Source organism: Heteronotia binoei, chromosome 6, assembly GCF_032191835.1.
Source record: "Heteronotia binoei isolate CCM8104 ecotype False Entrance Well chromosome 6, APGP_CSIRO_Hbin_v1, whole genome shotgun sequence".
NCBI lineage: Eukaryota > Metazoa > Chordata > Lepidosauria > Squamata > Gekkonidae > Heteronotia > Heteronotia binoei.
In genome coordinates this window covers 113253272-113267693 of record NC_083228.1, presented here as the reverse complement: position 1 = coordinate 113267693, position 14422 = coordinate 113253272, and the positions used below count along the sequence as shown (strand labels likewise).

Sequence of the window (14422 nt, the reverse complement as noted above, 5' to 3'; positions counted from 1 at the left end):
AAAAATGGACAACTTATACCCTTCAGCTCACCTAAAGGATTCAATGCAAGATGCTACTCTGGAATGGGATGGGTTTTGATAGAAACCAGACCCCACCCCTTTACAGATAGTATGAACTTGCTCAGTTATGAACTTTCACCCAGATATATAGCGTTTCCCCCCCCACTATGTTCTTAGCTAATAGAGTGCCTTATGTACTAATCTCAAATGTTTAGGCTAGGAACCTGGTACATGGAGGCCCTGGAAGGCACAGGACTTTTTTTGACCAGGAACACACAGGAATGCAGTCCCAGATGGCTTGGTGTCAGGGGGTGTGGCCTAATATGCAAATTGTTCTACAAAAAAAAAGCCCTGGGAAGGCATATGAACTTGGCAAAGGTACATTCAAAAGTCCAGACTTTAGCTTTTCAACACAGGCATAGCATTTAGAGAGCAGAGGCTTTCAGAATCAAGAAACCAAAGTCAGTGATAGCAAAAACCTACAGACCATGGAAAAGCAGAAAGACCCAGGCTCATTTAATCCCAAATTCTGCCACAAAAATAATAATAAAAGCAACAGTTATAAAACCCATTTAAAAAGTCACTTCAAGAATTCCCATTAGGACTGCAAATAATAAAAACTAAGTCAATCAAATGCAGTCCTAAATAAAACTGTTCTTCAATTCCCCCATGAAGATCAATGAGGGGACCAGCTGCACCTCCCTGGGGAGGTTGTTCCATAATTCTGGGGCTGCCATGGAAAAGGCCCGCTCTCGTGTACCTGCCAAATGTGCATTTGGAACAGTCAGGAGGACATCCTCCTGCAATTTTAATTTCCAGGTAAGAACATATGGGAGAAGACAGTCCTTCAGATACTTCAGTCCTCAGTCATGTAGGCCAAAACCAACAGCATGAAATGGGGTCAGGAGCAAATTGGTAGCCGATGTAATTGCTGTAGTATCAGGGGCATATGCTCCTGATAGCTCGTCCTGACCAACAGTCTAGCCTCAGCATTATGCACTAGCTGCAGCTTCCAAACCCTCTTCAAGAGTAGCCCCAAATAGAGAACATTGCCATAGTCCATTCTGGATGTAATGAAGGCATGGATCACTGTGGCTAAATCTAACTGAACCAGGCATGGATATGTTGACACAGCAACCAGATCTGGGCAAATGCACTCTGAGCCACAACAGCCACTTAGTTTTCTAAGCCACCCTGAGCCTGCTTCAGCAGGGAGGGTGGGATATAAATTAAATTTTAAAAAAAGAGGTCTTCTGTTCAAGCAGCTGTCCCATGCTGTCAACCTGACTTTTCAAGGGGACTATAACCCCATCCATCCACTGAGCTGACCTTTGCACTGAACTGCTCACCTTCAAATTTTCCAAACCTCTGATTTGACCACCTCAACTTTACAAGGGGGAGTTACTCTAGATGACCCATAACCACCTGTGCACTAAACTGTTCACCTGTGACCCCTGGCCAGCTGTCTTCTGAGCTAATTGCTTCCCATTGTCCTTATTTGTTGTTCCACTATTATCATGTTAAGTTTCAATGTTGTAACAGTTAAAAATGATAGTTTTCTTTAAAATAAACAGTTTTATAGATTCCCAACTGTGTCTTCTGCTTTAAAAATGATAGGGTCAATTTGACCCCATTTACGTTTTTGTGGAGTTGTGACATTTTCAGTGAGGGGTAGTATTTTTGACCCCAATTCCAAATCTGATTCTCCTTTGTCCTTCATTTCTGAAGGAAGTTATTCTTGAGGCCTGATTTTTTTTTCTTAGTAGCTAATGCCATGACTGAGAGAGCTATCAGGTTTCCATTGCTTTTTGCCGTAATGTGGGGTCACTTTAACCCTATGCCAAACTAGTCTAGTTGGTTTTTTTTTCCCTTGGGAGGGTTAAATAGCAGGGCTAAATATTTGTTTTGGTGATTCAGAAATCCTGTAGTTCTCTTTCTTTTCTTCCCAAGGGCCAAACTAAATGTGACGGCACCAGTGCCGTTTTAGAGGAGGAGAAAGTAGCTATTTAAAAATTGTGACATGGGCCCAGTCATTGTCAGCAGACAATCTTGTCCCCACCCTTCACACTTTTTAAAGTAGTGAAACAACCATTCTAACCAAAAATTCCCTGTGATACGACTTATATAGGGTTGCCAAATCCTCTTCAACTTATGTAGGGTTGCCAAATCCTATTATGCGCACACAACACGCACAAGTGGTGAAATGGCATCACCTGGAAGTGATGTCATCAAAATGGCAGCATGGATACGGGCCACTCTAAGCATTTCTGGGAAAACTCTATGGTTTTCCCGGATGCTCTAGCCATTTGGGAAGTTGAAACTCTATGGTACCTATTGTACCATAGAGTTTTACTTCCCAAATGGCTAGAGCATCCAGGGAAACCATAGAGCTTTCTTGGAAATGCCTAGAGTGGCCCCGCATGCGTGCCAACATTTTGATGATGTCACATCTGGGTAACACCATTGCACCAGCTATGCAGGGGGAGGTTCCCCCGCCGGCCCAATGTGGGTCAGCGGGTTGGGAACCTCTGAGGCAGGGGGTTCCCTGCCCGGACCTGGGGCTTGGCAGCCCTAACCTTATGTGCCAATTTCCCAGATCACTTTTCAAATTTGAATGGATGTAACAGAGCTCTTGAGTCAAAGCTTGAACTACATAACTTATTTTAAAAACCCTTCAGCAACATAACACACCTTTGGTTAGCAGCCTCAGGTTCTCAATACACAGAAGTTTTCTGCACCTCTGTTCCTTAAGATTATTCTGTAGACAAACATAATACATACTGGAAGCAAATAATGTATAGTAAATCCTTGCATTTTATATAAGACTATACAATATAATAAACCCTTCAAAATATATATAGTTACAAAATGCATTATTGATATAATAAACTCTTCCAAATAGTGCATTCTAAACACATTTTTAGCTGCATAATTTTGAACACAGTAGAATCTAGCTGATTTTGCAAATTTGAGGGGAGGGGAATGATGCAGATTGAGAACATCTCCAAAAACCTACTCCTGGAATGTGCAAAACATACAAAATAAATATTTTACTACAAGTTACATGTAAAGATATTATCTAGATCTTATCAAGTTGGAAATAGCATCAAGCTGAACTTATGCATGACTCAGCCTAATGGAAAACACTGTACATGAAAATTTCTTTTTTCAATCTTGTCCAACAGAACCTGTTCCCAGAACCTTTGTCCATGCAAAATAAGTCTGTGCAAGCCCTGAAAGCCTTGTGGGAGAAAACCCAGCTGAAGGGAACACACAGCTTTGAAACAGCTATGCTTCAGTCTATGTTTCCGCTCCAGAAGGTAAACATTATTTCCTTTGTAGGGAGACTTCTAAAATTTAATGCAACAACAAATTCACCATATGTAAATGGATGGAATCGCCACAGAATGTAGATGTTGGGATAAGACACTGTTCTCTGTAAGGACTTGGTTTAAATCCCATATTTATAATGAACATATGAAGCTGCCTTGTTCCAAGTGAAACTATTGAGCAGCTGAACAAAATTAGAGTCCAGTAGCACCTTTAAGACCAACAAAGTTTTATTTGGAATGTAAGCTTTCATGTGCGTGCACACTTCATCAGACGAGCAACTGGTTCAAGGTTCTCTGACAAGCAATGGATCTCCAGATTCAGGCAGAAAAAGTTCTTTCCCACTACCTGCTACTTCTGCAGTGTTAAAAAGGTAAAGGTAGTCCCCCGTGCAAGCACCAGGGGACTATATAAGGGAACTTCTGCCTGCAAAGCAAGTGCTCCACCTTGACTTATGGTCACTTCAAAATGCATGTTTTTATTCTTATGTCTCAGTGGTTTGACTCTAAGCCTGTGTCAGTCTGTCTGATGTGCCCCACTCCACATCGTATGAAAGAAGAGCAGATGCTGCCTGGTGTCTGGCAGTTATAGCATTACACATATGCACAGTCTGGAGCAGCATCTGCTTCTAGGTCAGTGTACACAAACATTTGGGCTTATGGCTAGTAGGCACAGCACCAGACAGAGTAAAATAATAAGTAAAAAAAGTTTCTATGCTTATTTAGGATTGCAAAGTCCTCTGTAAAGTGAGACCACAATATGGTTGGCATAAGCATCACAAGATCTAGCAGTTTAATCCTTTTCTGTGGCAAGATCTGTCATTTGCTGATGGGCAAACTACACTGCCTGGATTTTTCTGTGAGAAATGTAGAATAAGTAAGCAAACAAAGGAATGTTTGCTGAGCCACTCTTTCCTCTCCATCTGACCTTTCTGAACTCTAAGCCCAGGTACAAAACTAATAGCCAGAACCAAAGACTTCCAGAAATGATTGACTGTGAATTCCTTAATGTGGGTTACTTATAATCAGTGGTAGAATTCTAGCAGAAGCTCCTTTGCATATTAAGCCATACACCCCGATGTAGCCAATCCTCCAAGAGCTTACAAGGTTCTTTTTTGTAAGCTCTTGGAGGATTGGCTACATCAGGGGGGTGACCTAATATGCAAAGGAGCTCCTGCTAGAATTTTACCCCAGTTTATCATACATCTAATTGTGAATTTAGTCCCAGAGTGCTGATTAAAAATTAGGATTGCCAAATCCCCAGTAGGGGGCAGGAGATCCCCTGGTTTGGAAGCCTTCTCCCCACTTCAAGGTTATCAGAAAGTGGAGGGGGGAAACAATTTTACTGTCCACTGAGCACTCCATTATACCTTGGCACTTCATTTTAAGAACATAAGAGACGCCATGTTGGATCAAGCCAATGGCCCATCCAGTCCAACACTCTGGCCAAAAAACAGGAGGTTCACAAGTGGGGCTAGAAGCCCTTCCACTTTGCCCTCCCCAAGCACCAAGAATACAGAGCATCACTGCCCCAGACAGTTCCAATACTATGCTGTGGCTAATAGCCACTGATGGACCTCTGCTCCATATTTTTATCCAAACCCCTCTTGAAGCTGGCTATGCTTGTAGCCGCTACCACCTCCTGTGGCAGTGAATTCTACATGTTAATCATCCTTTGGGTGAAGAAGTACATCCTTTTATCCGTTCTAACCCTCATTGAATGCCCACGAGTTCTTGTATTGTGAGAAAGGGAGAAAAGTACTTCTTTCTCTACTTTCTCCATCCCATGCATAATCTTGTAAACCTCTATCATGTCACCCCGCAGTCGATGTTTCTCCAAGCTAAAGAGCCCCAAGCGTTTTAACCTTTCTTCATAGGGAAAGTGTTCCAAACCTTTAATCATTCTAGTTGCCCTTTTCTGCACTTTTTCCAATGCTATAATATCCTTTTTGAGGTGCGGTGACCAGATTTATACACAGTATTCCAAATGAGACCGCACCATCGATTTATACATTTTATCTCCTGATTTATACGTTTTATCTCCTGTTTTTTAAGCCAAGATTTCATGAGATTACCTCGTAGACTTTAGCAGTCATTTTTGAACTGCATAGGCCAGGGGACCCCAACATGGTGTCTTTGGGCACTGTGGTACCTGCAGACACCTTTCCTGGGGCTCACCTAGTGTGGGGGCAGGTGGGACTTTGCCCATCAGGGCTTCTGATTGGCCACTGGAGAGCTGGTTAGCTGAGCAGATTAAAAAAAACACATTACTTTAGTAGCTGACACCAACAGCACAAGGATCTTCACTGTGTGATTGAAAGTAAGATTCAAAGAGTGGCCATGTTGGTTTGCTGTAGAACAGCAGCACCATAGAGATCAGACCTCCTTTTGTCAGATAAAACGGAAAAGGAGGAGGAGGAAGTGATTGGATTTATACTCACCCTTCACTTGATGTCTCACAGTGGCTTACAATCTCCTTTCCCTTTCCGTGCCCACAGCAGATACCCTGTGAGGTAGGTGGGGCTGAGAGAGCTCTTTTAGAGAACAACTCTTGAGAGAACAGCTCTTTCAAGAATTGTGTCTGACCCAAGGTCACTCACCAGGTGCATGTGGAGGAGTGGGGAATCAAATCCGGTTCTCCCAGATTAAATCCTGTGCATTTAAGTGCTACACCAAACTGGCTCTCACAAGAGACCCACAGCACAAGAGAGTAAGCTGTGTATGCAAGAAAATATTTTTAAACAATATGTTCATTTTAAAAGACATTCTGTTAAGCAAAACTTCCACTCCAAATATTGAAGTGTTACTATTGGAGTTAATGCATAACCTCACTTCCTGATATTTTGTGGTTGGCTTCACCTCCTGTGGCAGGCTGGCAGTAATTTAATGTTGCACTTATCATCCTGTGTAATGAATGACCCCAAATGACTGCTCTAGTTTCCTTTGGAAAGTTAGAGTGAGTTGCAGGGAAAAGATGGAGTGGTCAGGCACAAAGGACAGAATCAGCAGAGAGAAAGCAAAGTTGGGGTCAAAGGAGTGAGGAAGGCAAAATGGGGCAAAAGGCATCTGGAGGGAATGAAGAAAGGAAGCAGGAATAGAGAAGAAGCCATGGATGCTGCTGGAAAGAGAAGGAAGGAATTACAGGAGGGAAGGTGGCAAAGGGAAAAAAATATTAGCATATTTTCCCCTAATATGGTAGTTTTGTATGTGCAAAGGATTTGTTTTATGGAGGAGCATTTAATCATGCAATCCACACCTGCAAGTGGAAGTGAAGTCCTAGAATGCAGAATGTGGAATAGTGGTTGGCATGCTGAGCTAGACTGTGAAAGACCCATGTTCAAAACCCCACTCTGCCATAAAACTTGCTGGATAACCTTGGACTGGTCATGTGCAGGTGGGTAGCCATTTTGGTCTGAAGCATCAGAACAAAGATTGAGTGCAGTGGCAAACAAACGAAGTTTCATTCAAGATATAAGCTTTCATGTGTAAGCACCAGTATCTGAGGAAGTGTACTTGCACATGAAAGCTTACACCTTGAATAAAACTTCGTTGCTCTTAAAGGTGCCACTGGACTCAAACTTTGTTCTTGGACCAGTCACTCTTTGTCTCTCTCTCTGTCTAATCTAATTTATCTCATAGGATTGTTGTGAGGATAAAATGAGGAGAGAAGAACTATATAAATTGCCCTGAGCTCTTTGAAGGAAAAGCAGTAGGAAAACTGTTACATTGGCCTGTGCATATAGTTCTTTTATTATTCTTACACTTCCCTGCTGGATCAAACTAAGAGTCCATCTTGTTCAGGAGATGACTCAAATAAATGGACAAGAATGTTATGTAATAGTTCTTTCCCATTGTTCATCTCAAGAATCTCTGAGATATACCTCCTCTTTAAACTTAGTGATCATGGTTGACATGTATTAATAAGCCTATCTCCCAGAACTGGAGGATGGGAGTTGAGAAGTTAGCAAGAATTAGGAATCCAAGCCCTGCAACTCCTCTATCATTGTCATCTGTATTGTGCTTTGAAAGGTCTTTGGGGTTTGCTCCTAATCTTATACACATGCTTTTGATATGTGGATGGAAACGGCAAATGGTATGTGGTGTTTGTTCTTATTTATAAAAAGGGGCTGAGGAGAGAATAGTTTCAAGCACCAGGCTTAGAGGAAGCAGTCCATAATTAATTATTTAGATGCCTTGTGCAAATGCACAAAGTTGTGGGCGATGGCATGAACTCCAGGAGGGCTAACAACTTGTGCAAGTTCAGTTCTCTCAACCTTTGGCCTTTGAAGAGATTACTGTTTCAAAGCAATTACATTTTCAAAGATTGTAAAGAATACTGTTTCAAAGCACAGCAGAGATTTCTGGTCAAAGTTATTAATCTTTAATTGGGGTTCATGCAAGTGACCACCATGGAATTTGTTTAAAACAAAAACATATTTGAAGTTAGTCTTGACTGCCTACAATTCCCTTTTTAAATAGCCCTACACAATCCTAACTTAAAATTGCATAATTGAAACCAAGAGAACATTTCTTTTTAAAGTGTCCACTGAACATTTTGACTGATAGGGAAAATACATCCACAAAATGCCTAAACCAGGGAAGAGCTACATTTGCTAAGCAGCGACCTAAAAAGCAGAGCTACATTTGCTAAGCAGCTACCTGTTCATACCTATTAGTATCTTTTGGCCTTCAACCAGTGCACCCTATCTTTGAACTATATCTTCACTTCAGTGAAGATCAACATTCTTGCCATTCTCAGATGTTTCTGCACCCTGGCCTCAACACATAGTATCTCTTGCTATGGATTAGATGGTTCTGATCTACATAAGGCCATATAAATGTGGTACTCCTTTGTCTCTTGCTCCTCTCCAAGGCTGTTCTATTCTTGGTCTCTATACTCCCTTCTGGCATTTTTAGCTGAGAAGCTAAACCAGCTCTGTTTCTGGTGCGCAGAAACATCTACAATGATCAAGTCCAGCCTTTGTTCCCCTATATTCCTGACCACATCTGTGACATCACATTATGAGAACTACTTAATAGTCATTGGTAGACTTAGCCTGATGGTCATCTAAACTTATAATTTACTTATTTTTAGTTATACTCTACTTTTCTCCTCGAGGGGAACCCAAAGTGACTTACAACATCCTTTTCCCCTCTTCCATTTTATCCTCATGACAACAAGCCTGTGTGAGAGAGGTTAAGCCAGGGGTGTCAAACATGCGGCCCGGGGGCCAAATCAGGCCTCCCAGCAACTGGCTGTTGTCTGCTTCCTTCTGCATCATAGCTTGCTTTGCCAGGCTTGCTCAATTGCACAGAACTACTGAGTCAAGCTTCTATTTCTTCTGTTGGCTGAGGATCCTCCCCATCCTGGTCTCCTGGGAAAGGAAGGAAAAAGCCAGAGCTTCCTTTGCCTAGTTCCATGGATAGCTAGGGAGAGATACAAAGAAATCACCATTAAGACCAACAAGTGCTAATGTTATAAGCACGTTTAAAAAAAAAAATATCTTTACTTGTGTTTGTCTGTGCCCTTTATGAAGTTTATATCTCTGCTACCTGACACTACATTTTATGACACACATGGCCTGACAAGGTCTCATTTATGTCAGATCTGGAACCTCATAACAAATAAATTCGACACCCCTTGGTTAGGCTGAGAGACAGAGAGAGAGAGAGAGAGAGAGAGAGAGAAATTGGCCCAATGTCACCCAGAAAGCTTCCATGGCTGAGCTGGAATGCTAACCCATCTTTCCCAGCCTGACACCATGTGAAGTCAACACTTATGCAATGGTTCCAATAACTTTTGAATAGTGCCTCCCATGGTGCACAGGCATGGCCACTGTTTGAGAAGCCATGCATCCAAAGAGCTGGCTGTTTTTATTGAATATTAACTAACCAGGAACTATGTGCATATCAGTGAAATGAGCAGGACTTAATTGTGGGGTTGGGGTGGGTTATATTTTTAAAAATTGAGCTATAGGCAAAATGCGCCAGGATCAATTTGAATGTTCCAAAACACTGTGTCTGTCTTTGTGCCGAGAAATTGATTCCAAAGAACTGACAAGACTTTGATGAGACTGTTACTGGTCAATTTTTAAACTCCTTTGAGAATCTCAGCAAAAATCGTCACTCAGGCTTTTTGCCATCACTTCTCCCTGAGGCTCCAATGATACATTCTATGGAGTAGTACGAGACTGGAGTGGGCCATTGCTCAGCACGAGAAGGCTACACTAAAAGAGAAACAGCTGTTCAATTTTTCCTCTCATTCTCCTGCTCAAAATCCCCCTCTCCAAGCTGCTTTGCTACTTCTGCGGGAAAGATGCATGGTCTTCACATTCCCCCCACCCAGAACCTCACCTGCATGGATGTGAGGCTGGTGTGTGTGTGTGTGTGTGTGTGTGATTTTGAGCTGGAAATGACCAGAGGAGAATGGAATAAGCAGCCTCCCGCCCCTGCCTCCAGCATGACTTGTACCCTGCCTCAGTTGATTTTGGCTTTTAAAAAAAATACAGAGGAAGAAAGCCCCAAATGTTGTATGCAGTTTGTAGCGTGAGCTTCCAAGAGACAATGCTAGACTGGGGAAACCACCAAGGGAGAGGAAAGTGCTGAGGAAAGAGAAAATCTTCATTCTTTGTCCAATAGGTCATATAAAATTTCCCAAGTACGCTGTTGCATGTATTACTGTTGGAGTGATGGCTCTTACTGCTCATAAGCCTGTTATGCAAAGCAGCATAAGATAAAGCTGCCTATCAGAGAGCAGCTGTATTATCTCATAAACCTGATGCTTGCCAATTCCTGGTAGAAAGCAAGACTTGGGGAACTCACAGCATTTCTAGAATCTCACAATTCTCTCTGCTTGCCGGCAAAGCTTACAAAGGATTCCCCCCACCCTTTGCTGAGCAGGTCTCAGATTTTTAAAAAGGGAAGAAACCTCCCATGTTCTGGCTACTATTTAAATTAGTTACATCAGCCCATCCTGTGGGCCAAACAAGATATGATAGTCACCTCACAGACCTGCCTTTAAACACTCAGTTGGAGCCCCAAAGCAGATCATGGAGAGTCTGACTGATCCCCCACTAGGCTTGTTCCAGTGTTGGAGCTCTTCCTCCCCCTCCCCCCCCCCCGCAAACACTTCCATCTGATTTCGCACAAGCTGCCCCATGGCTGTGGCTTGGCCTGCCTCTTTCCCATGCCATAGAAAGGATTACTCCCAAGGAAGTCTATCAACGAAATGAGCCTACATCCGGGTGCTCATAGTCTTTTTTTTGTAATATGGGAATGTTAAAATTGGACCTCTGTTACAATACAAAGTATTAAAATATATGGAGGTTTTTAAATGGTTTTATTAAACTTTGTTAGCCAGCACATCACAGTAGTCGTTTAACTTTCATTGCTCGTCTTTCCCGTGGCAAGGAGAAACCAGTTTTCAGAGGATCTTGCTTGCCATGGGAAAGAGGCAGGCCAAGTTGCTGAAGTGCAGCAGCTTGTGCGAAATCAGACAGAAGTGTCAGGGGAAAAAGAGCTCTGACGCTGGAACAAACCTAGTGGGGAATTGGTCTCTGAGTTAACAAGCAAATATAAAGCATGCAAATAGGAGTCCTTTTCTCTCCCCCCACCCCCGCCAACTTCCCTCAATCTGTATTGAAACTTTTAATAAAACTTGTTATAAAGGAGTGCTGAACTGTCCCCAAGTGCCCTGCTTGTCTCTCCACAGCTTCTTTTCTTGCAGCTGGGCTCATTCCAGTATCAGAGGCCAGCGGAAGGGAATGTGGCATCAGACTACAGGGAGATCAGCTGCAAGCAGGGCTCATCATCTGCCTTTTGTTCTCTAAATATGAAAAAAAAAAAACCCACTCACACACTTCTTACAATGGCAGACCAGCCTTTAAAGAACTCACCTCAACACCACCATGACCGTTCTAGGTCTTGGGATCCCTGAATCTGCAGGTACCTTGGGAATTTTGAGAGGGCTGGGGAGCACCATCACACAATGGCTGCTGCAGGAGGTGGAGTTAAACCCAAAATGGCTGCCACAGAGGCAGAACCCAACTAAATACCTACTTCTCCCACCTCCTGAGATGAAGGAAATCCTGAGGGAGTAATGGAAGTATGCACTAACTAAGGAAAGTCCAGGTGCTCATCCTGCTCATCTCCCAGTAGAAAATCCTTTCATTTGAATGAGAGCAGCCAATAACAAGCCCTGCCTTACAGTGACCCAGCCTACTTTCTGAAAAGCTTCTAAGGTGCCAAGAGAAGTACTGGCAGGCACCACCACTTCCATGAGCATCACATTGAGAAATCCTGACCTAGGCCTAAGAAAAGCCAAAGTATTCCAGGCTGTATACTATGCTAATTTACATGTGATATGGCACCAATTACAATTGAGTGCCATGTTTCCATGGGCATAGTGATCTCACAAGTCCTGTTCGGGGGGGGGGGTGGCGCAAGAAGGGGGAAGCTGAGAAAGTCAGTGGACTGAAGTTCTCATCCCTGTAAAATGCTGTATCCTACCCATAATCTGGAAGGCTCTGATGAGAAAAGCCACTGTCTAGCATTCATGTGCTTGTGGCAACTAGCATGGATTTTACTGGGACTTCCTTCTAAGAATTACAACCTATATCTCCTTGATTATCGCAGTACTTTGCCAGTTTAAGTGCAAGAATATGGGCTTAAGTGATTTATGTTTTGCAATGTTAATAACCAGGCCGGGACAAAAGTGATTTATGTTAAGAATTAGGCCCAAAGAAACGGGTGAGGTGAGAAGGGGCAATTGCCGTACTTCTGATGTGCATTTTTGTACCAAACACTGCAGAGTTTGAAACCGCTTCCAATGCACATGTATATGAATCTGACCGGGTAGTCCGTTCAGTAGCTTGTGTGCAGCTTGTTCTGTGCTTGCAAGCTGCATGCATAGGATTGCCAGCTTTTAAATTGGTCCCACTTGCAGTCCCTTTAATATCAGTTCGATCCAAAAGCAATTATCAGGTGACGTTATTTAACTTCCTGTCATGAAAAGTGTCAACCACCTATTTCCACACATTAAACTTCTATTAAAGGGACAGGACATTTTATTCTCCATCCAGTTGGCAATCTTACATGTGCTGTTTGCGTGCCAATATTAAAGCTGAAGTTTCTCCAGTGCCACATCATTTCTGCTCCTAAAAGCCTTTTACTCTTCCTCCTAGAGAAACAGAAGCAGGGGAAACACTGAGTGCTGGTACAGAACACCTTACCGGTACATGTAGCTCTCTTTGGCAACAAATCTACATAATCAGGCAGGCTGCCAAATGTATGACATAAATCAATCTTATTCACTTCACTGGTTTCAGTAGAGGAATGTTACTCTATGGCTGGACATGTAGCTTAGGCAAAATTTTAATGGGGAAAGATGTCTAATAAAAAAAAAATCCCGAACACACAAAAAAGACAAATGGATAAATAGCAAGGAAACAAGTTTTCCCTTGCTGGTGGTGATTTAATAAATCTGTTTTTTCTTTAATTTACAACTGGCCCATCCTATCATAATAAAGCACGTCAATTACACTTCTTTGCTACATTTCTTCAGAGACAGCCAGATGTTTTATATCAGCCTGAAAAATTCAGAATGCCAGACGGTCTGAACATGGAAACCAGTCTTTGCTGGGGGTTCGGGGGAGGGTTGGTGGGGAAGGAGGCTTTACTTTTCCCTTAGCCGATTGAAATAGCATTTTCAAACATTTGTCACAACTACTCAGGAGGTAAAGAAGGCCTTATCCACCCTGTCTTTCAGTTACTTGGCATAGCTCCTGCTGTCTGGATACATTCCAGTGTTTGCTGAATTACTTCAGAATGCATATGAAGCTGTTAAAATTGCATATTTCACTTTACTTTGGACAAGAGATCAGTGAGAGTATAGATGGAAAGGACTGCCAGTCTACCAGTTCTATCCTAGCCAGTTTTTATTTATTTTCTTCACTTATACCTTGCCTTTCTCCCCAATGGGGAGCCAAAGCTGTTTACATTGTTCTCCTGTCCTCCATTTTGTCCTCACAGAAACCTTGTGAGGTACATTAGGCTGAGAAAGTGTGACTGGCCCGAGCTCACCCTGCAAGATTCCATGGCAGAGAAGTTTGAACCCAGGTCTTCCCCATCCTATGGGAGTGTGTGCCATCAAGTCACAACCAACTTATGATGACACCCAGCAAGGGGTTTTCAAGACAAGTGAAAAGCGGAGGTGGTTTGCCATTGCCTTCCTCTGCAGAGTCTTCCTTGGTGGTCCCCTGTCCAAGTACTGGCCCTGCTTAGCTTCTGAGATCTGATGAGATCAGGCTGTACCATATCATTCCACATCTCCTCCCACATCCTAGTGGGAGCACTGGAAAAAGTACAGAAAAGGGCAACTAGAATGATTAAAGGGCTGGAACTCTTTCCCTGTGAAGAAAGGTTGAAATGCTTGGGGCTCTTTAGCTTGGAGAAACAACAACTGAGGGGTGACATGATAGAGGTTTACAGAAATGCATGAGATAGAGAAGGTAGAGAAAGAAGTACTTTTCTCCTTTTCTCTGAATAAAATAACTTATGGGGGCTCAATGAAATTGCTGAGCAGTCACGTTAGAACGGATAAAAGGAAGTACTTCTTCACCCAAAGAGTGATTAGCACTTGGAATTCATCACTACAAGAGGTGGTGGCAGCTACAAGCATAGCCAGCTTCAAGAGGGGGTTGGATAAACATATGGAACAGAGGTGCATCAGTGGCTATTAGGGACAGGAACTATGGAACCATGCAAAGAGTCGGACTCGACTGTGTGACTGAACAACAAATAGATGGAACTCTTTGTCTAGGGCAGTGATGCTCTGTATTCTTGGTGCTTCGGGGGGCAACAGTGGGAGGGCTTCTAGTGTCCTGGCCCCACTGGTGGACCTCCTGATGGCACCTGGGGTTTTTTGGCCACTGTGTGACAGAGTGTAGGACTGGATGGGACAGTGGCCTGATCCAACATGGCCTTTCTTATGTTCTCTCTTATGTTCTTATGACATGAATCACAATGCTAAACTGGGTCTCTTGTAGCCAGGGAGGGCAGTGCAAAAGAAGCACATGAGCTCCATCTAGGCTAAG

The 14422-nt window shown here is 42.9% G+C and overlaps 1 protein-coding gene across 5 annotated transcripts in view; it reads left to right on the top strand.

Moving 5' to 3' along the window:
- Positions 1-14422, top strand: part of VEPH1 (ventricular zone expressed PH domain containing 1) — a 180597-nt gene that overhangs the window by 132059 nt on the left and 34116 nt on the right. For all 5 annotated transcript variants that reach the window (XR_009555592.1, XR_009555591.1, XM_060242382.1 and 2 more), the window contains one exon: positions 3186-3320. Coding sequence is in view for 3 of the 5 variants with exons in the window: in XM_060242382.1 (XP_060098365.1) it covers positions 3186-3320 (135 nt within the window). In the remaining 2 variants the exon portion in view is untranslated. The remainder of the gene's footprint in view (positions 1-3185; positions 3321-14422) is intronic.